The sequence below is a fragment of the Desmodus rotundus genome, chromosome 3 (assembly GCF_022682495.2).
Source record: "Desmodus rotundus isolate HL8 chromosome 3, HLdesRot8A.1, whole genome shotgun sequence".
NCBI lineage: Eukaryota > Metazoa > Chordata > Mammalia > Chiroptera > Phyllostomidae > Desmodus > Desmodus rotundus.
The window spans coordinates 95,136,954-95,160,779 of record NC_071389.1 but is presented as its reverse complement, the minus strand read 5'-3'; the positions used below and the strand labels follow the sequence as shown (position 1 = coordinate 95,160,779).

Below are 23,826 nucleotides of genomic sequence, written 5' to 3'. Positions count from 1 at the left end.
CAGAAATCAAAAATTTGCAACAGTAAGGAAGCAAAAGCCTGTCGTCCTTAGGGAATTCATCCGTCATTTGTCTTCCACCACCCTGGTCTGTCTCACCTTCCCTGGGACTCCTGCAGTATGACTTACTTTCTTCATGCCATCAAAGCTAGGCTCTGGAGTGATTGCTCTAAAATAAAAAGTTGACCCATCACTCCAATGCTTCAGAGATTGCAATGCCTCTCATCATAAGCCCAAGGGTCAGAGTATGGGGAACCGGTCCACACGTGGGAAATGTGGCCCAGCCCCCACTCGGAAAAGCCAGTGGGGAGCAAGGTTGGCGGGCAGGACCCACGCCCATGGACAGGTTCTCCCATGGGGAATCAGGCCTGCATTGTACCGAGGCTGCTATGAGACTTGCTTTTGCTAAAACTCCCTCACCCTGAATTGAGGCAGCAAATGTTTACTGAGTATCTTTAACTTCCTAAAGTCTGTGTTAAACCACCCAAGTATGGAGTGTAACCAGATCAACCACTTTCCCCCTTGATCTGTAACATCCTTTTCTCTGAAGTAATTAGCAGCATTCCTTCCTTTGTTGTCTGTAAAAGGTAATCAACTGTGGTGAACCTGTGCATAGTAAATGAGGACCATCCTCATGTAATGTGCCCAGAAAAGCAATAAAAGCCTGTCCAGGCAGGGGTCAGCTCTCTCTTGGGCTCTCCCTAGCCCTCTCGCCCTCTCTCACTGAGAGAGTAGCCATGACGTCCCTTTATCTCCACAGGATTTCTGTAGTCCCTGTGTATTTGTCTACTGCTGCCACAACACAGGATCCTGCTGGCCAGGATCTGCATCATCAGAGCTAGAGATTTTGGAGACCCAGACTGGGGTTGGATGAAATCCAGGAGCCAGGCACTGGGCCTTCTAGGTGCCTACATTTCCTTATCCATAAGATAGGAATAATCAATCTATTACTTAGGTTTGCAAGACTCCAGCAGTTACCACAGAAAAGCATTTGGTACTGTAACACCCTACCTAAGATTACAATCACCGAGTGAAGTCTAACTTCTGGAGAAGGATGCACAAGCACATCTGGGAGCTGACCTCCAGCCCACTTATCCAGCTTTCTTCCCTCTCTCCTCCCGGCCTCATGCTGCCCCTCCAGCTCTCTTCACCTGAATGCTGTATCTGTGCCCTGGATTCCCCTCTTCTAGGCAGAGTTTGCTAACCTCCTCTCTCCCCCCAGGCACCAGCCCTTACTGTGGGTTAGGATTCTGCTGTCTTCTTTGTCAGTTTATATCTCTCTCATTCCTTCTCCTAACCAGGTATTTCCACTGCCTGTTCTCAGTCTGTTTTCCCCACTAGACTATGGAGGATTTGAGGTTTATGTGTTCCCTGTTCATCTTTGGGTCACTAATCACTAGCATAGTTATCAGGCCTCAGATGGGGATCAATAAATACTCAATGCTTGTTGAATGACTATATGATCTTTCTTGCTTTTATTTATTTGTTGGTTGGTTTATTTTTGTAACAGGAGATGGCAAATCCACACTCTGCCCCCTGGGGAGTACTGTATGTTCCACTCCTTACACACTCCCTCTCCCCTTTTGTCACTTTCCAGAATTTGAGTTTCAAGTACACAGGTTCTGATCTCCCATAGCAAGGCCACCACTGTTAGATCAGAGTAAACAGTTCTCTGCAGTGTGTTTCCACAGGCCTGCTGGCAGATGAACTCACTACCAAATTATTGTTTATATGTATGGGTGAAAAAAAGATCTCACTGATTCTAGGAAAGAATGTCTCACATTTCCAAAACAGTTCAGTTTGCTTTTCAGTAACATATTCAAAGTAGAGGTGTTGACAACTGCTACAATGTTTTTAAAAACAATTATAGAGCATGACTCAGCCTAAGGGAACTGGGAAACAGGACTGCACTGCCAATAGAACCAGCAGAGGGAGCTGGAGGGAAGACAGCCAATACAGAAGCCGGTGGGCAACGGAGTCTTCCTCTGTGGGTGAGGGATGGTGATTGCTAAGTATTCAGGGGCAGCTCGCCTGCAGGGCGCCTCGTGGCTGTACTGACATGGAGCTAGCTAGCCCCACGTACTTTCCAAGCTCTGCCCTCAATTTTTCTTAATAAGACTATGTTAAGTCTTTTGATCTTCACTTGCCAATCCACAAGAGATTTTTAGCAGTCAAGATGAATTTAGGTAAATAGTACAGCATGCCAGTGGAGGAATCTACTGGTGACTTTGTGTTTATTAAGAGAACCATTAACAACTATATGTTAATAAGCATGTACAGATTCAGGTGAGTAGGAAGGAGAAACTCACCACCTCACATGAGCAAGTGCTGATGCTAAGAGATACTATCTTATGAAAGTGAAGGAGTTTCCGTTTTAACAAACTATATTATGCTGTGATAACATATTCTTAAAATGGTAGGTACAAAACTGGATTCAAAGGAACCTAAGCAAAACAACAGAAAATTGTGAATACTTGTGTTTTTCAGTTAAGATTCTACAATTCTAATCACAAAGCCCCATGACAGTGCATACAATATAAATTAAATTTGGATACTAGAAATTAACAGAGATGTAAGTGGCACTTCCCACTCCTCCAAAGCATTTAGTGCTCAGTGTCTTTCACACTCTATTCCAAATTCTGCAAAGAGTTTATGAGACTCTGGTCAGAGTCATCTGTGGCAGAATGAAGAGCAGGGCAATTCTCACTGACACGCAAGAGCAATCCAGATCTGCAGCTACAATTCAGAGGTGTTTAAAACACTGTGAAACAAAACCAGAAGCCAGTTATTGCCTGCTTCACAGCATAATACTTAAACTGCTTCTTACATTATTAACAATGGTCCTGGAAACGAGAAAGAACTGTGGTATTACTTCACTCTGGGGACCTCTAAACCACTGCTTTTCCTCATCAATGCAGGCTGCTCTGCTCCAGCTTTGGCCACGTGTTTTTGTGACACATGGACAGTGTTATCGTAAGACTGCTGCAATGTCAGCACAGGGATACTGGGACTCCAGACCTCAAGTCTAGACTTGCATCCTTTTTTTTTTTTACTTTTAAAATATTTCACCTTCAGTCTCATTCCCAAGAACATCTGAGATGGGATCTGGGTTATGAAGCCTGATTAGGATGTCACCCCTCCATCTAAAAACGGTTGATATTCAGAATATCAACCACTCCTAAAGGACACGGAACAGCTAATGGGTCCGGGAAACAACAAGCATTCCTTTCTAACAAGTAGGGGATGCTCCCGGAATGTCACTTCCAGATTAGTTACAAGGAACACTGTCTATTGTGAGAATGTATTAGACTCGGTTGTTTTACATTGGCACTTCCGGCTGAGGCTATGTCTGATTCACAGTTATCCTTTGGCCCCGAGCACAGAAACTGGCACATAGTAGGGGCTAAATACTTGTTTGTTAACTGAGTGAATGGGCCTAAAGGGCCAAGCTGCTTGCTCACTGGTACAGGAACAGAATTAGCCTGGGAATGGAGGGGAGCCAAAGTCCTTAGAGCAAAGACTGAAGTGTCCCAAAGAAGGAATTCTACGTCGAGACTGTAACTCTGAGTTTCCCACCTGCCAGCCTGGCCTGCAGATTTTGGGCTCCAGACATCAACTCTTACATGAATTTCCAGACCACCTGCTTGCCCTACAAATTACAGAATTATCAGTCCCAACAATCACAAGAACAAGTCCTTAGAATAAATCTCTTTCTTTCTACATATATATCCCATCAGTCTGTTTCTCTGGACAGGCTTAATTACAGGAACTTTGAAGCAGACTGCCCTCAAGGCTCTTGACATGGATTTGAAGATGGGAGTCTGGGAATGCGGTCCTGTTATTTATCATTTGAGAGAAGATCCCTGCTAGGTGCACCAGCTATGACCAAAGGTGAGATTGGTACCAACCGGTCGAAGGTCAGAACTCATTGTTGCAATAGGAAAGCTGTTCTCTCAACAGTAATCGGGCTCTTCTCAAAGCCCACACGTCGGCTTAGCGCCCAACTACAATCACCATGAATACTTCTCTTTGGAGGTGGCAAACCTAACTGCCTTCGCCCCGTGGTTATTTGCGTTCCTTTCTCACCCTCTCATGTATGTCCCAGAACTCTCCCACACCACAGGTTCATCAGACTTTTGAAGACCAGACTTTTGAGGACCAGGCTGGGTGACTATCAACTCAGAACATGGCTTCTAAGGGAGCTGAATCCAGAGACTGGGAAGCCAGGAAGGTCGCGGCTGCAAAAGGCAGGGGTGCTGGTCTTCCACGCCTCCTGGTACCCAGCAATGGGGAGCACACCTCTGCTCTAAAACTGCCTGCCCCAAAGGATACCTCTGATGGGATCCCAAACAGCATCTTTCAGACCCAACTAAAAAAAGAAGAAGAAAAAGAAAAAAGAAAAAAAGCACTCTTCAGCTAATGTCCAGAACATCCAGCACTAAGCCTCAAGTGTGCCCTGCCAGTGAGAACCAGAGGAAGGCGGAGACACAGCCAGCTCTAAGGACACACAGAATCCCCACGACCACACCCACCTATCTCCTTCCCCAAGGAGGAGTTGAGGATGGCGCCGGCAGACATGACTACCGCGCAGGAGCGCAAGCCGCGCGGGTGTAGCTGGCTGAGTGGCACGGCGGGGACCAGTGCCCGCCAGCCCAGCGCAGAGAAAGGGGGCTCGGTGCCGTCCAGCGTGCGCACTTGCACCCGGCGCCGCAGCGCGCATAGCAGAGCCGCCCGGCTCCGCCCCGCGGCGCGCCTCCCGCGGAAGCTCACGCCGTGCTTGTTAGCGGTCACGTAGTCCCTCATAGCCTTCTGCAGGCGTGGGTTGAGCATCTTGGAGGAGACGTTTCCCTTCCACAGCCGGTGCAGGAAGGCCCTAGACATGGAGGAATAGAGCCTGTCTCCATCGTCGCCCTCCTCCAGCAAATGGCTGCTCCTTTGATGCAGGTGCCTTTTCTTCATCGTCGAAAACCCCTCCCGCCGGCCAGGGTGCCTGGGGGAAAGCGACCCCCATGTCCCCTGAGTATGGCTGTGAGGCCCTCGCTGACCAGCAGCAAAAAAGTAGTCGTCGTCCTCCGGGTAGAAAGTACTTTGAGATTTTCTCCCAATCTGGGATGAAAAGAACTCGTCTTTATTTTCAACTCCACTCTGCACCTGGGCCCATTTCTGCCAGTCGCGAGGCCCCATGGTGTGTCCATCCAGCAGCCCCTTGTTTGCCTCCATGCTTTCTGGCAAGGAGGGCTCCTGCATGGCACCCATGATGACCCGCTGCTTCCCCTGCATGGGCAGGAGCCTCCTGGTCTCCAGGAAGGCAAAGGAGCTGGGTGCAGGCTCAGCAGGGTTGCTGTCAGTGAAGTAAATGAAAATCACCAGGAAGAGGACCCCCCAAGCAAATATCCCACAAAGCGTTCGTCGTCTCCACTGCTTCAAGTGAGGTTTCATGGCAGGGCTCCGGGGTCAGCAGCTGGCGTCCTAAAGCAGCAAGGGGAGAATGAACCTGTAAAACAGTTATGTTTAAGGTTAGCCAGTGTGGACATCTGCCAGACATCACTGCTGACTATCTTTTCCGTGTTCCTGTTGAGGAGGGTCAGAATGGGCACCAGAAACCAGGATCATTGGGACGCTTTTGCTAAATTCTGCTGTCATATTTCCCCCAACTTCTAACTTCTGCAAAGGGTCCCACCATCTCAGCTGAGAATCTGGGGAGAGAGGGAGTGGAGTGGATGTGTATTTGGAAACCCTCTCCAGGTCACTCAGTGACAGGTTTGTCTTCCCACTTTTACAGCTGCTTAAAATAGGGACCATCCCAACAACCTCTCCCTGAAACTGGGTTTATGGAATTATAATTTGATGAAACAAAGCAGGAGAGTTGAGCAGAGTTTGCCAACTCTTACCTGCTTATCAGACGGCCAAAAGCTCAAAGCTCATCTATTGTACAGCAATATTGCTGTGTATTCCTAAGGGGTGATAACCATATCTGATTTCCTGTGGTCTCCCACAGGCCTGGGAGGCTGCCTGAAACACACCAGAAATCCACCCATGGTTCTGATTGGCAATGCTTCGGTGTATGTTGCTACAAGGGGATGCTATGCCGAAATGTCTGTGGACTTCAGTAGTGCCTCAAATAATGCCTACCTACTTCTTCCTCACCTTGAGTCTCTTAGGAAATAAGAAGGAAGTGTATTAAGATTTTACATGAGGGAGGAGATGAGGAGAGAGCTGGCTGATTCTAGATGAGCCTTCAACCAAGAAAGGGTGACAAAGGGGGCAGAGATGAGAAGTGTAAGATGGAATGTAAGGGAGAAGGAACCTCTCCATACCGTATTGCAACCATGTTTATTGTTACATTGATACCTGGGTGGTACAGTGCTTGGTATTAAGAGAAACAATAAGACATTAATAAGAAATGTACCTAAGCTTCAGGAATGTAAGCCAAGCACCAGAAAGGCAAAAATATACAGCATGTTTGCACAATAATAATTGAGCTTGCTACACTTAAAGCAGAGAGCACAGAGCCCAACACCAGCAGACACTGAATTAATGTGAGCTGAAGGAATGACGTGAGGCTGTGTGTGTGCGTGTCAGCATTTGCAAACATGCATGGCTGTGTCTTTGGGGGACACTGTTGAAAGAAGTAAGGAGACCATTTGGTGAAAACAACTGGAAAGCTAGGCCCTTCCAAGCCATCGGGAATCTCAAGGGCCTACCTGGATGTCTGGGCTGTTTGAGACATGGGAGGAGTGAAGTTCTAAGAGCAAGGGCATGCATGCTGCTTGCCTGGGCTTTAGGAAGATGACATTGTAGCAGGCAAGGCAGGGCAGGGAGGTGTGTTAAGAGGAGATCATTAGTATAGATCAGACAGGGCTGTTGGGAGGAGCTCATGGGGGAATCAGTGACCCGTGTCATACTTCTCTAACATAGGCTGCCCACCACTACAACACCTAGGCATGTGAAGGGTGGCTGCAATATACCACAATGCTGGGGTTTTTACTCAGATAAACACAAATAAAAATTCCCTCATGCCTATGTAAGGGTAGTCACCATGAGAAGCTATACACTGCCTCTGGTGGAAAAAAAAAGCCAAAGTAAGAAAACACATTTGCCTTAAAGATGGACACAAATCCTTTGACTCTTTTCCTGTGGAGAGATGGGGTCTATGCCTTCTCCCCTTGAATAAGGGTCAGGGGAGGTCTGTGACTTATTTGAGCTGTTATCAGGCCTAGATCTAGCTGATGCCACTTTCTGTCTCTCAAACAGCTCACTCTAGTGGAAGCCAGACACCCACAAAGATGTCTCTGTAACTTGAGCCCACCATGCATTGAGGAAGCCCAAGCTAGCCATGTGGAAAGCCCACATGGACTGAGAGGTAGATGTCCAGCCTTCCCTGAGCTATTGCAGCCTTCCCTGCCCCATCTTGGATGGCCAGCCCAGTAGAGCTTTCAGATGTTTCTGGTCTTGGCCACCTCTGACTATACCCTCATGGAAGACCCCAAGTAAGAGCCCAGCTGAGCCAGCCAACCCACAGAACCACGAATGCTAATGACAGATTGTTGTTCCAAGCCACCGCATTTTGAGGTGATTTGTTAGATCGGAACAGTTTATTAGAACAGGCTCTAATAAAAATGCCAAATGAGAAGTGCCCAGGATGAGTCCAACAATTGTGGCGTCTTTGAGATAGGTGAGAGTGTAGTCTCTCAGAGGGATTATATAAAATGCAACATTCATTCAAATGCATAAATTGTGGCTTTTCAAAAAGTGTTTGCTTTACTTTGTCTTCACATGAAAGCAAACATGTATGTGTATACTTCATGTACAGTCATAAATTAAATACACATACACAGAATGTGCTTTCACCAAACCAGAGACTCTGATGCCAAGAAATGAACACAGAAGAAATAATACCAGCAGCTAACTTCCTATGTGCCAGACCCTGTGCTTAGCACTTTCTGTGGATTATCTCACTTAGCTTCTAAGCACCTAATAAGGTAGGAAATACTGCTATGTCCATTTTAGAGATGAAAAACTGAACCTCAGAGAGACTAAGTAACCTGCCCAAAGTAACAGATAGTGCATGCAAACCCATCTGCTTGGCTTTGGGGCTCTTGATACTTTTGACCCTAATTTCTGATTCTATCTGATCATACCAACTGAAGCGTTATTTTCTAAATCATATTAAACTATCAGTGGAGAGGGATTTTTTCCTGCAAACTGTCACAGTCTGATGATTTCATATTCCCATTCCCGAATGTCATGGCAGTGTCCTAGGGTCTAGATGCTTACCATCATTTTATGCATATTTCAATCCGGAACTGAGACCAGTTTATGGATGCCACACTTGGAGGAGAATCTGCTAAATGATCTTTCTAAACCTGCCCACTCAGGAGATAGTGCTTCAAGTTGTAATGCCCAACAGGAAGATCTAAAACTGATGCCAGTATTTCAACATTTGTATTAGAAATCAGAAAAGTATCCTTAATAACAGCTATTCTGCTCCACTCCCACTGAGCACATTGCAACACAATTCTAAGTCTAGCCACCAGGGTCGGCACAGCCCCACAAGACCATCCCCACTTTAGACACCAGCCTTAATTTATATCCCCAAAGCCACCTTCACTTCTCACCATTTGGCAACCAGTCTGGGAGGTCCCCACAATGCCCTTCAGGTTGGATAATTTGCTAGAATGACTTACAGAACTCAGGAAAGCTATACTATACTAATAATTAAAGTTTTGTTTTTTGAAGGGATATATGTAGTTCAAGGTGTGTGTGTGTGTGTGTGTGTGTGTGTACCAAATGGAGAGAGATTCCATGCTTCCATGTCCACTCTCCATGGTCAGGCAGCATCATCCTCTTGGGGCATCTATGTGTTTACAATCATGAATATCCACTGAGCCTGGGCATTCAGAGTTTTTATTGGGGCTCCATTAGATAGGCATGACTGACTGAATCACCAGCATGTGATGGAACTGGAGAGCATTATGCTAAGTGAAATGAGCCAGGCAGTGGAAGACAAATACCATATGATCTCACCTAGAAGTGGAACCTAATCAGCAAAACAAACAAGTGAGCAAAATAGAACCAGAAACACGGAAAAAAAGAACAAACTGACAGCGACCAGAGGGGAGGAGGGGGTGAAAGGTAGGGGTCAAGTCAAGGAACATGTATAAGGACCCATGGACGAGGACAGTGGGGAGGAGGATTGAATGTGGGAGGGGGGGTGGGTAGGGCAGGGGAGAGCAATGGGAGAAAAGTGGGAACAGCTGTAATTCAACAACAATAAAAAAGAAAAAAGAAAAAAATAAAATAACATTAGAAACAAATAAAACAAAGAATCATCGGCCATGTGATTGAACTCAATTTCCAGTCCTCTCCTCTCCCCAGAGGTCAGGTTGGCCCAAAGTCCCCTGCCCTCTAATCACAGGGTAAGTCTTTCTGCTGAGCAGCCCCCATTCTGACACTATCTAGAGGCCCAGTAAGATTCACCACATTAGCATAATAAAGACACTCCTATCACTGAGGAAAATGTCAGGGTTTTAGAAACTCCATTCCAGGGGTCCAGGACAAATACCAGACAATAGATTGAACTACCATAAACTCCAGTAGTTAATTTAAAAGGCAGTCTTTCTGCTTCTGGTGGAAATCATTGTCTCCGGGTTGCCCTGCAACAGCTCTGGGGACTTATTCTGGTGGATTACTAATAAATGGAAACTGGAGCTCTGGCCGAGTGGCTCAGTTGGTTGGGGCATCATCCAGTGCACTAAGAGGTTGCAGGTTTGATCCCCAGTCAGAGCACATACCTAGGTTGCGTGTTCGATCCCAGGTTGGGGTGCATATGGGAGACAACAGATTACTGTTTCTCCTTCACATCGATGTCTCTCTCTCTCTGTCTCTGAATAAAAACATATCCTCTAGTGAGGATTAAAACTTTAAAAAAATATATAATGGGAAATGGAGGCTCCTTCCTTCAGCATTTGCTTAAGAGACTATTTTTAAAATACAAGGTCAAAAAAGTATGTGCATATAATTGCAGTAGATGAAACAATGAACAGGAAACCTTGATAGGTTGGGGAGAAACTAGAAACCTATGACCTTGGGAACTGGGGCTGAGGACCTGTGTCCTGCATGCCAGATGGCCCTTAGCTGCTTCAGTTCAGCAGAATCAAGCCACAGAAACAAGAGCTGAGAAGGTGAACATGATCAATTTCACGTCCAGAACAGAGCATCAGATGTGTGTGTGTGTGTGTGTATATATTACACAGAAACATCTAGTTCCCAACCCAAGACATATAAAGTCTTTTTCTCCCCCCATGGGGAGAATACAGACAAGAAAGGGAAGGAGAAGAATGGGAGGAAGTCTTTGGACACAAAGTAAGTTCAGGGAAAGCCCAGCTGGGTAGAGGGAGCTGCTGTGAGGCCAGGACCCTGGGAAAGATTTTGTGCTCGCCGCCTTCTTCTCTGGAAAGTACAAAGGGTGGGATTTTTGAAGCTGTCTGGGCACCGTGAAAGGAGTTAAATATTGCAATGCAATGAATGAGGGTTTTCACTTGGTAAGACCGATGTGGCTCCCCATCTACAGTAATGAGAGACAGTCGTGGGGCCAGGCCTCACCTCATGCTTAGGCTTTAACTTTTAGTGATCCAAAAGCTCTCCTGCAACTTCTGTCACTGCTGACCTGCTGCTACCAATTACAGGAACATGCTCAAAAATGATTCAATCTCAAGGCAACAGTAAATTCTCTGCTAGTAAAATGCTACAAAAATCACTGCATGTATCCTGAGTCCCTGTCATCAGCGTAGTTATAAAAATCCAGGTTAGAGAAGTAGAGGATAGGATGAACATCACAGCCTAAGATCATTCTCTTCTGTAGAATGATCCACACAGCCTAAGAGGAAGAAATGTTTATCTAAGCAGTGGGGGAAAAATACACATTTTTCTCTAATACAGTACATCTGTTATTAAACGAAGTGGTTCAGTACTACTTGCTGCTGTGTCCCATCACTAGCTAGTGTGATATACATTGCATCGAGGACATATAAGTGGCACATCAGGGAAATTATCCGTCCCAGGCACCAATAAGTTAGTGCTCCCTCATCATACATCTGTGTGCTTTGTTGGGGATGGTCTCCAAGTGACTGTGGCTGCTGAGTTCTTGCCAGTTTTGACTTGGGAAGATTATATGCATAGTTTGTGTGGTGTGGCTTTCTCTCGTTTTCCGTGGTGATTCCGACCTTATCGCCTGGCTGTGTTAGGTTTAAGCTGAAAGTGGATGTTCTCTGCCTATTTGAACTGCATTTCTCCATTTCCACCCTTCTCCCACTTTTTGTTGCCTGTATAGCCAAGCTTCTAGGAAACTTGCCTGGTAACATGAAGGCAATGATTACAGGCAAAATAAAACAAGCAATGACCTACTACCAGAAATTATTCTGATTAATAATCAAAATACCTGCTCAGGAATTTTGGTGTCTGTATCTTAGATACTAATATTCTTAAACAAAGAAATGCATCACATTTGCACATGGATATTTAAAATAGTACAAAAGAACATCTAATTTCTCCTTCAAATTGTTCAAAAAAAATCACATCTTCCAAAAGACACAATTTGTTACCAGTTGCAGATGAAACCATGAAGTGTAAGTACTGCGGCAGATGGACATTACAGCACAGCTTGGGGTAAACACAGCTGCCTTTTCGCTTTGTTCAAGGGTAGAGAGAAGTGGATTCCTGGTTTTCCACTTAATGATGTTGCTTGTAAGCCCTGAGGTTGACAAGCTTTGATCACCAGTTTTCTTGAATGGAGAGTATTTTTTATTTTTAATACACTTTCATTGATGTGTTTGCTACAACAGCCTTCTGGCCAGGTTTTCTGTGTCATGAGAAACATTCATGCTTTTTTGTCTGTGTGTATAAGTTGTCTGAACTGAACTTAAATCTACATATTTATTTTAACTTTGAGATAATAAAGTAAATTTAGTCTGTGAACAGTGAGACACTCATGTATCTTAGTAGCCTTCAGGAGTCATTTTCTTAAAAATCATCTTCTAAAATTAGTTGTTGTCACGTAGCCAAGAAAACAGTCAGTCTGCATAAAAGAGGAAGGTACCACTGTCTTCACAACCACAAAGGCTCCTTTTACAAATGACCCCTTTCCTTTCCCTTTTTCAGTTTTTATAAAACAAAGAAAGCCTCCAGACTGCGAAACGCATGACACTAAAGGTCCACTCCCTAATTCATTCCCTCTCTGATCCCAGCCCATTCTTAAGCTAATGTCCGGAAAAGCAGAAAGGAAAAGGTCAACTCCTGTCCAGTAGAGCTTGATGATGAGAGGGCACCACCCTTTCTCAGGCAGGGGTAAGGAGGAGGGCAGAACTGCCAATTCATGGTCCTGGAAGAGCAGCCCCACTGCCAGTGGTGTGAGCCCTGAGGGCCAGGCAGCTCCTCCAGGCTCAGGCCAAGTCTCTCTGTCACCAGGAGCCTCTTGACTCCAGAATGGAGGTAGAACCTCACGTGTGAGGAAGGACTTTGCTAGGGCTGGCGGACTCAGGTGAGCTTGCTTGGCAAAGACATGAGTTTAAAAAAAACATGTGCCAGGGCTTCCCGTTAATTTAAAATTTGGATGTTTGAGCCATCTCAGTGGGGAAGAGGGTAAGCTTCTTGAAGGCGGGACCACATTATTGCTCTGTTTCCTAATGAAAACAAAGTAGGTTGTTCCATGAAAGTGTTAAAGAACAGACGGGGGAAGGTTCACAATATACTATTATGGAAAGGATCCCCCCTTTCTCTCTCTGGGGGTTCCCCCCCACACACACCTACTAGGTTCACACAGAGGAAAGATGTCTCTCAGTGCCAGAGACTGGTGAAAAGGAAAGAAATTATTCATTTAAAAGTTACACAGACATAGAGTAATGAAGTAATTAAGTCATTATTTAATGTCCTCATTAAAATACTAAAGTCCTTTAGAATACCCACAGATGCACAGTCCTTTCCTCTCCCTCTGCCCAGTCTGGGGTAGAAGTCCATGATTCAGGCTCCCGGCACCATCAGCTGTGTGGCTGCTGCGATCTCCAGTTAATCCAAAGCCAAGTGGCACCTTCTCACCGCCCACCAGCAAGAGTCCTTTTTCCCCTTTCCTTCCCGGCAAAGTCTCTCCTGCTGCCTAAGCCGCGTGGCAAAAAGGAGCACCCCAAAACCACATGGTCCCCTCGCTTCTCCCCCAAAACCACATGGTCCTCCCTCCTCTCCTTCAAAACTGCATGCCTCTCTCCTCCTTCGAAACCACGTGGTCTCTTTCTCTATGGCTACCATGCCTAGGTTTAAATCCCAGTGCCAGTCTTCCTCTGCAGCCCCATTTCCGACTCCTCCTACAATCAGTTATACCTGCCAGCATTCCTTATTCTTCCAGCTTCACTGGGCTGCCATAGTAAGTCTGGGCAGGTGTGGCCCCATGGCGTGAAGCCAATCTTCTCCAAGCTCTCACACAGGTCCTGTAACCAGGGGGGGTTGCCTCCCAGTTATATCTTGGGTGGAAGTCACTCCCATCCCCCTGGCTCAAAGTATGGCCACAGCCATTTAACATATCTATGAAACCAGTTAAAAGTTATACATATGTTAAATGACCTTGCCAATGGTTAGCTGCAAAGCTGTTGCTGTACAAAACAGCTCTGAATGGCCCTGCTCCATGTGTCCCATCCCCCAGCTCAGGCTTGTGGGGGTGAGGACATCCTACATACATTTTTCTAATATTTCCTGGACATCTTGAGTTCTGGACTCCATTACAAATCCCTGTTTGGGGCCCTCCTCTTGGCTGCACCCTGTTTCAGAAGGTTCCCAATTAATATTTCTGAAGTAAATGAAATGAACGGCTAGCCTGGATGGGGCTCTTGGCTAAATGAGGAGGGAGGGATGCAATGCTTGCTGTGCTACCAGGCCACTGGGAGTGTCTGGGCAGCTGCAAGCACAGGGAGCCAGTTGCTGTATGGTTAAGTTTGTGTCATGAATGTTGGTCACAGCAGCAGCCAGTGCAGTGAAGGGAACTAACAAGCAGTCCCATCAGACCCTGCCATTTACCAGATGCCTGCTTTGTATCTGCAGGCACTATACCTCGCACCTCAAATTTACTCTCATTTTAATTTTCCATTCTCTGTTTAATCTTTACAGCAATCCTTCAGAAACATTATTCTCTTCCAACATATAAAAAAACCCCGAAGCTCTATGTGGTCCCCCTCTTGTAGGCTGTTATAAAACCCCATCTTCTTGCACTATACCACAAAACCAGGACAGGTTGCACCATGCCTGAAAACTTAATGAGATATTTTTTTTCTCTTTGCCACAAAGTACAACACTGAATTTCAGGCTAGCTCTTTCAATTGACTAGACGAAGTGATTCCCTAACATCCCATTTCCCCTAATACCTGTGTAATTGTTTGTTGGAGAAACTAATCTTCCAAGTTAGGCCTCAGAATCCAGAATCAACACCTCCCCATGCTTGGCTCTCTTCCCCCAGGAGAGCTTAGCCTTGGCACAACCACCAAGTGGCTTTTGCCAGTCAGAAAGAGCTGCCAATTCACTGATATTTCCAGAGAAGCTATAGGGGTTGAAGGGCCATGATCTCAAGGAGTTTGTTATCTAGGTAGAAAGGCAAAACAATTCTGATTCCTTTGTTTCTCTCCCCCAGGATAGGTGAATGTACAAAGGAGTGATGTGGATTAAAGTAATCTTGGAGGAGGGATACTAGAGTTGGACATTGAAGGACACATCAATATGGAAGGGAGATAGTCACTTCCAGCTGGTGGAACACCTGAGCCAGGTCTGCCTGAGATGAGAATATGAAGAATATGGTACACAGACTGGTGACTAACAGTGATGGGCTCAAGCTGGATAAGGGTGGGCTACTATTATTAAGAAGATGACATTAATTTCTGGGCAAATAATTTCAGCTGTATAAGATTTCTCCTAGAGTGGCAGGGCAGATCGAAAATAATTTCAAAGGCAGACTCACAAATGAGAGCCACTCTGGGTAGCTTTTAGCTTTCAGAACTTTCTGCAATGACATGGCAGGTGTTGCTGGGGCAGGGGAAGGTGGGAATGCTTCCAGACATCTATTATTGGTTGCATAGGGACAACAGAGCTGCCTTCTGGCCAGGGTCTGCTGGCTCCTGGAATCAGCATCCATCTGCTTTAGACACAGTGGCCTGTTTGTTTTACAATAATTAGCATTCAAATATTTACACTTTATACCAATAATGTGCCAAGGCTCATGAATGAAGCTGTAAATTAGCTTTAGCACTAACGCTTAATAGTCAAAAAGATGGAAGATTGTATAACTGTCATTGTGATTTGAAAGTTGTACTCTGATTTCTCAAACGGAAATAGGTTTCGTAAAAGTATAGGTGGTTGGCAGGTGGCTCTTACAAGGACACCTCTGTATCAGCAGAAGCCACCTTCTTTTAGGAAAAGCATGCCTCTCTGTCATAGCCCAAGAGGGGCACTGAGCATCAATGTGGGCCACACTGATGGGCACATGATGGCACCCAACTGGCACCTGGCAGGTGGCAAGTCAGGGCCACCATCTCTGGCCTATATATGAGGGTAATAGATTGAGACAGAGGACTATTTATTAGGAGGAGTTAAGGTGATAAATGGTTGACCAGAAAGCCCTGTGGTCAGACAGCCTGTTCAGATCCTTATTAGCTGTGTGATTTTGGAGAAATCCTTTGAGCCTCAGTTTTCCTCATCCAATGTGAGTCACGGCACTGCCTAAATCATCACTGCTTTATGAGTTGAATGAATGAGGTTATTGTAAGTAATGTGACTGGCATGGTGCCTGGGCCCAAATGGGGAGCTTAGTGGATAGGATTTTTCAGTCCAAATTTTGAAATTCTGTAAAACTTAAGAAGTGGTGTGACAAGCATGGATTTCACTGCATCACATGTATATACTTGACACTTTCCCAATAGGCATTCCTCTCTTTCAGTGACCCCAGTTGAAGAGCTCCGGTTTAGATGAACACTAACGCCTGACTCAAGCTAATCAACACTAAATAAACCCTGCCTGAACAAAGATTCTCTCTGGTATTTCCATCAAAAAAAGTAAACCTGTCATGGGTGCAGTGCCCAATAAGTATCTTCTAATGGCCTCATTGTGTAAATCAACTTATTATAATTTATGCAACAAATATTTAGTAAGCCTAACGTAAAGCTGAATATATATTATTTGACACTTTGCCCTTGAGGAACAGGATTAAGTTCTTGGGAAAATTAAAATGAAAATTTTGAGTAACAAAAGAATGGACAAAAAGTACACAGTAGATTCAACTTCCAAAATCTCTTTAGTCGAGACAATAAGATCTCTGACAAAATCCCGGAGAAGAAAGTGTACTTAGGAGACCTGCTTTCCTGTTTCAGAAGACTTGAGTCCCTGTGAGGCACTGGTTTCTCCATCAGAAAGAAAGTGTTTTTTTGTCAACTGTAATTGAAAAGTAAAAAAATTATTAAAAAAGAAATTGTTTCATGTAGCAAGAGTCACATCTTAAAAAACATAGCTAAATGCATTGGCTTCGTCTTCATGTATCAGCCGGAGTAAATCTCAAGTGTAATGCTAAGGGAAAGACAATGTAGAGGCAAACCCATGGAGTTGTACCATTTATGTCAAATTTTAAAACACCAGTGTACACTTCAGTTAGTAGCCACTTCTGAAGGAGGAGGAAAGAGATTAGGTTGAGTGAAAAGAAGGGAGGATGTTTGTGTCATTGCTAAAATATTTACTTTCTTATAAAGAAAAGAACTGAATCAAATGAGAAAATACTAACTTGCATGAAATCTTATATGTAAACTCACTTAATATATTATTTTCCCCATTTGACACAAAAATATAAATCATTTATAATTTTAAACATAACAAAAGTTGTAAAAATAATAAAAGTTGCAAAAATAAGAAAGAGAAATTATTAATTGTGTTAATATCTACATCTCTATTTCCTTACCTCTTTGGGTAATAATTCCTAATACATTAACATAAAATATAAATCTAACATTTTACACTGAGTTATAGCTTTGATGAAAACTTTCATGTGACCACATTATCAGTCTAGAAAAGAATAACAGAGCCACAGTGATTTATGAAGGCATAGAAGAGTCCTGAGCTACAGTAGAACAGGATTCTGTCTTCGACTCTTAACTATATCCATGTGAATTTGAGCAAGATACTTTTCCTGTTGGAGACTCAGCTTCATCTTCTGTAAAATGCAGATAATCCTGATTTTAAAGGGTTGTAATAGGACAACATATTTTAAATGAGAAAATGCAAATAAAGTACCTATTGTTAGTACCAGAAATATCATCTAGGCTGGTGGTTGCAGGCTCTGAGTAAAGCATTTATGAGTGACATCTTGTTAACCCCCAACTGTCTGGGAAGATTGAGTCTTATCTAGTCTTATGCTTCCATATTGAGGGATATCTTTAGAGTAACACATCTGGCCTTTGTTTCCACTTCTTAATCCTCTGCACAGAAAAGGAGTCCCCAGTCCAATCATGGCATGGATTCCTGTTGACCCAAGCTAAGTTAACCCAAAACATAGATTTTTCCCCAGTGTCTGGGGAAAAAAGAGGAAGACTAGCAATCCAGTTTGTTCTCACAGCCAGGCTGTGCATGACTTTAACAGATATCATTTTAGTTTCCACCTGTCTGACAGGCATAGTACCAACTGAAGTGCCAAGCAGTTATTTCAGTGTCCTTCAAGTCTATGATCTGGGAAAGATCTGGATGCCCAATCTATGGATGAAAAACAAGAGTCACAGTGAGGTTACCTAAAAGTCCCACTGTAAATACGTGTTGGAGCTTGGATAGCACCTGGCATATTTGTAGTCAATCAAAATGAGGAGGGTGTGAATGTATGCTCTCCTTACCTCCCAGGGATGTTGAAAATAGTCAAGAAAAAATATATTAGTAAATTTAGACGGCCTACAAATTAATTCACTTTTTATGATATGAGTATCAATATTTAGATCTAATTGTCATGAAAAAGTAATCTTAGTTGATTGTTTGTTTCATGAAATAAGGGTAAGTAAAAAGTTGATCTCAGTATACATTAAAAAATAACTCTGGCAAATGGAAAGGTACCAGGGAGAACTGTATACAGATGACCATGATTCTGGGCAAGTAAAGATGGTGGTAGTTTGTTTCACAAGGCTGTTTAGTGGCATTAGTAATACAGCCTTAACCCTTCTGAGGTTTGGTTTTTAGATGGAAATTTTAAAACCATACTAAGATAAAATTTCAATTTGTTAAATGACCCAACATCATATTCCTTACGTTTGCAACAGAAGAAGATAAACCAGCCATGTCTTCTTGGGGTACTATTATCAATAGAAGAATTGGGATGGGAAAAATAACACTAATTTTTATATTGAAACACATATAGACATATGTTATGGAGTCAAATACAAAAACAACTTGAAGATTTAATATAAAACATAAGATTTCAAAGAAATTTCTCACTGTGGAGCTTTCAACTCTGCCCTCTGCCCTTTCAAATCTGAATGTTCTTCTCTATCCTCAGAGATTCCCCTATAAAAAATTTGAGCAGCTGGGGTGAGACTCAAGAAAAAGCCCCCCTCCTGGTTCCCCAGTGGACTTTAGAGTAACCTAGAAATAGTTCAGGTATTTTTTCTCTAGTCTGCTTCTCCAATTTTCATTTCTCAAAGCCAGTAAAATGTTACCAGATTATGAAATAATTTCTAAAGTTTCTAACTCTGAGAATTAGCTTACCCTTATAATACCATCGAATTGCCAACAAACCCTAGTTATGGCCAGTCACTGAGTCACAATTCCTATTTGAACAGCAGCAAAATATTTTGTGTGTCTGTTTGCATTTTTACGTATGAGGACGGTAGTGATATTGTATTATACACTTACCCATTACTTTACTTATTCACTAATTTTATAGATATTTGGACACCTACTACGTATTGATTCTAGGTATACAATGCTGAGCAAATCAAATATAACTTCTCCCCCCTTTGAGCTTACAGTGATGTGGGAAAAATAGAAATTAAGTATTCAAATCTTGCAGCATATTGCGCTGTCTTAATTGGTTTTTTCACCACAAACCTTTACCTCTTGGAAACACATAAAATCCCAAGACTAACTGATCATGCTTATAACTCAGTCTTGAGTTGGCGTGTGTCCACTCGGATGTGTACTTTTTGCTTCTTTCGTCACTGCACCCATGGCCTGGCCTCTTTCTTTTTCTCTACCTGAATACAAATTGCTTTATTTTCATTCTGATTCATCTTTAAAATCTTTCCTGGGTGAGTCAAAGACCTGGAGGTTGCCTGACACACAAAAGGTCCTGGACGAGGCAGAGGCAGGGCCAGCCCCCAGTGTGGAAGCTGTCTGGTAAACAGTGTGATTTCTGAAACTTTATTTCTAGGCTCGGAAGAGGAGAGAAAAGTAAGAATAATGATATATACACAACCACCCAGCTTTAAATGATTGCACATACTTTTTCAGGGCTTCTGCTGAGCCAAATGTTTATAGTCGACACACTGAGAAGGCACTTATGCCAAATGTTGGAAACTCAGACCTGCTCTTGAGAGTGACTAGCCCAATTCTTAAAATGTCAGAGACAGAAATTAAAGGATGGATAGAAAGGTGAAACCATAGTTGTGTCTATATCATCAGAAGTTGAACTTACAGCTAACCAGGATGACACAGGAAAATAGCACATCAAAGGAGATGGAAGATGTTGTCTGAAAACTGTGTTTCTGAGATGATGCCATGAATCATAAATTGTTCTGTTGAATTCTGGTTCAACACCTATGCTAAGGGGGTTTTTCAAGATGGAGGTGGAGTTGGTGGATCTTGCATTTACCTCCACCCAAAACCAAACTGGAAATTCAACTAAATTGGGGAAACATTACCTTGAATGACCAACTAAACACTAACAGAAGAGGAGATTTAGAACCAAAGAGCTGTAAAAGAAGCCACATGAAGACTGGTAGGAAGAGCAGAGAAGTGAAAGGGCCTGGCCCTGCTCTTACAGACTGTGGCTGGGGTGCTGGAGGTCAGCTGTGCAGGGTTCCTCCTGAGAGGCACAGGGTCTAAACCCCAGCACAGGCTTCCCAGCCCAGAGCACTAGAGCTGGGAAGAGAGTCCACATAGCACTGGGCAGGAAGAAGTATGAGGTTTCCACCCACCAAGGACAGGTAGAGTTCTTTAGAAGCACAAGCACCCTCTTAAAGGGACGATGCATAAAACTTCATTCATAGCCACTCACCCTGGGTGCTGGCAGAGGGAAGGCATTGCAGCCTGGAGTCTCCTAAGGACAGTCGGGGGATGGGGGTTGGCTCTGGGGAGAGACTTGGGAGAATAGTCACCAGGATCTTGGTGCTGAATTATTCATAAATGCTGCAGTAGAGAACTTTAGGAGAATTAGTAACTGGCTGTGGGGAGGGTTTATTTTCCCCAATTTCCCATGAACCTGACTGGCACTACTCCCCTCATGAAAGATTCGATAGAAACACCCTCATGGTATTTGTCAAACCCAACCTGTGGACTCGGGGGCCCCACCCATCTGAATACAAGGGGTTCAGCCCTGCCAAAGTGAGGGCAAAATCCAGAACAGACTCAGTGGCTCTGGGGTGGGGTGCTGTTCAATTTCCCTGAAGCCTGAGCAGCACTTACCCCTCATGAGAGACCCATTAGCACTATCCTGTGAATTCTGCCAGAGGCTCTCTTAATGAATAAACCTAGAAGACAGCTGGCAGGCCAGTGGAGGCAGATGGAGGCAGACCCCTGGGTACCTTGGGATGTTTGGCCCATCCTGAGGCTTCATATTGGTAAAAGCCAGCCTTGGAGAGCAGTTTGGTCCTTCCCAAGTGCAGCAGGTCCAGGAGAGGCAGCCACAAACTGTGGAATGCTTGTAGCTTCAAGTAAGTTGCTGAGGGCAAGGCATGGACAGTGTGTCTGGCATTGGCCTGTGCCAGAGTCCCACCCTAAGGGCCCAGAACCAACACATAAAGAGGCCAGTGCCAGACAGCAATGGAGTGAGATCCAACAAACTTTAAAAACAGCATATCCAAAGAGAGATTGCAGAAGGCACCAAAGTCTGCAAAGTGGAATTGTTTTTCTCTTTTGCAAAATTTTAAATTTTTTGCTTCTCTCTTTTCAATATATATTTTATTTTATTTTCCATTTTCCATTTTTTGTTTTCCTTTCTCTTTTCTTGTTTTTTCCTTTCTGCATTTCTTATTCTTTCACTTTTTAAATTTAAATTTTTATTATTTCTTTTTATTTATATTTTTATATTTATTTTTAATGTTTTTTATATATTATTATTTATTTTTTTTCTATCTTGCTGTTTTCCTTCTTTGATTCAACACACACAAAGAAGCTGTGTGTGGTTATCTCATAGTCAGCCAGCCTGAGGGTCGATCCCATGCATGAACGGGCAAATAGCAATCAAGACTCAATTACAATAGGAGGGTCAACAAAACCCCAAACAAGAGATATTTCTAGAGCATCCAGTTCAGAAGATCAAGGAGATCAGATGACTGGGTCCCATAGAACACCTACTACATAAAGCCACCCCACGAAGACTGGGTGTCATAGAGAATCTAATACACAGAAACAAGCTTAAAGTGACACCCAAAATGAAGAGACAAAAAAAAGGGCCCCAAATGAAAGAACAGGAGAAATCTCCAGAAAAAGAGCTAAATAAAATGAAGATAAACAATTTATCAGACACGGAGTTCAAAGTAATGGTTATATGGATGCACAAGGAACTTACTGAGAATTACAATAACATGAAAAAGGACATAGAAACCATGAAAAAGGACCAGTTGGAAATGAAGAATAGCATATCTGCAATCAAGAATATACTGGAAAAGACAAGAAGTAGGCTGGATGATGCAGAGGACTGCATCAGCAATTTGGAAGACAAGGAAGAGAAGAACACCCAATAAGAGCAGCAGAAAGAAAAAAAGACTTAAAAATAATGAGGATAGTTTACTTTAAGGGAACTTTGGGGATAGTTTACTTTAAGAAGTTGGGGAAAACATGAAATGTAACAACATCCACATTATAGGGGTGCCAGAAAGAGAAGAAAGTAAGCAAGGGACAGATAAACTGTTAGAAGAAATACTGGAAGAAAACTTCCTTAACTTGGTGAAGGAAAAGCCACAGATGTTGAGGAAGCACAGAGGGTCCTAAAAACATGAACCCAAAGAGACCCACATTAACACTCATCATAATTCAAATGTCAAAGCTTAAAGACAAAGAGAGACTCTAAAGGCAGCAGGAGAGAGATAGTTACTTACCTACAAGTGAGTTTCCATAAGACTGTCAGCTGATTTCTCAAAAAAGGGGAAAAAAACACACTTCAGGCCAGAAGGGAGTGGCATGATATATTCAAAGTGAAGAAAAGCAGGGACCTGCAATCAAGACTACTCTACCTACCAAGGCTATCATTTAAAATTGAAGAAGTAAAGAACTTCCCAAATAGTACCTAAAGGAGTTCATTATCACCAAACCAGTATTGCGAGAAATGTTAAATGATCTCATTCAAGAAGAAGAAGAAGAAGAAGAAATAGGAGAGAGTGGAACATAGGCATAGAGAAAAAAATGGCAATAGATAAGTTCCTTTTAATACTAACCTTAAATGTAAGTGGATTAAATGCTTTAGTCAAAAGAAATAGGGTAACTGAATGAATAAGAAAACATGACCCATATGTATACTGGCTACAAGGGACTAACCCTGGAACAAAAGATATGCAGAGGCTGAAAGTGAAAGGATGGAAAAAAGTATTCCATGAAAATGGAAACAAAAAAGAGATGGGGAAACAATACTTACATCAGAAAAAATACACCTCAAAACAAAGCCCATAATAAGAGACAAAGAAGGTCATTACGTAATACTAAAGGGATTGACCTAACAAGAGGATATAACCCTTGTAAACATATATGCACCCAATATGGGAGCATCTACATTGGATACAATCAAATACAATACAGTAATACAACCATATTAGGGGATTTTAATACCCTCCTGCCATCAATGGATAGATCATCCAGATAAAAAATCAACATGGAAACAGCAACCTTAGATGACAAACTAGATCAGATGGATTTAATTGATATTTACAGAACATCCCATCCCAAGGCAGCAGAACAGTCATTCTTCTCAAGAGCACATGAAACAGTCTCAAAGACAGACCACATGTTAGAACACAATATAAGTCTTAACAAAAAGCATATCAAACATTTTCTCAAATCACAATGGCATGAAACTAGAAATCATTTTCATTAAAAACACTCAAAAGCATTCAAATACATGGAGGTTAAATAGCATGTTATTAAATAATGAATGGGTTATCAATGAGATCAAGGAAGAAATAAAAAATTACCTGGAAACAAATGAAAATGAACACACAACAACCCTAAATCTATAGAACACAGCGAAAGCCGCCCTGAGAGGGAAGTTCATAGCATTACAGGCCTACCTCAAGAAGCAAGAAAAATCTCAAATAAACAATCTAGCCCTACGCCTAAAATAACTAGATACATGACAAAAAAACAAAGCCCAGAGTAAATAGAAGGAAGGAAATGATAAAAATCAGAGTGGAAATAAACGACATAGAGACTAAAAAACACAATACAAATTTTTAAAAAAGATAAATAAGAATTAACTAACCTTTAACCAAAATCATCAAGGAAAAAAGAGAGAGGATCTAAATAAATAAAATCAGAAATGAAAGAGAAGTAACAATTGATACCATAGAAATATAAATGATTGCAAGAAAATACTATGAATAACTAAATGACAAGAAATTAGACAAC

General features: G+C 43.0%; 1 protein-coding gene across 1 annotated transcript in view; it reads right to left on the bottom strand.

The window, feature by feature from the left end:
• The window catches only part of ST6GAL2 (ST6 beta-galactoside alpha-2,6-sialyltransferase 2), an 87,118-nt gene that overhangs the window by 37,477 nt on the left and 25,815 nt on the right, over positions 1–23,826 (bottom strand). The window contains exon 2 of the mRNA XM_053920817.1: positions 4,530–5,491. Coding sequence (XP_053776792.1) covers positions 4,530–5,436 — 907 coding nt within the window. The 5' untranslated portion in view covers positions 5,437–5,491. The remainder of the gene's footprint in view (positions 1–4,529; positions 5,492–23,826) is intronic.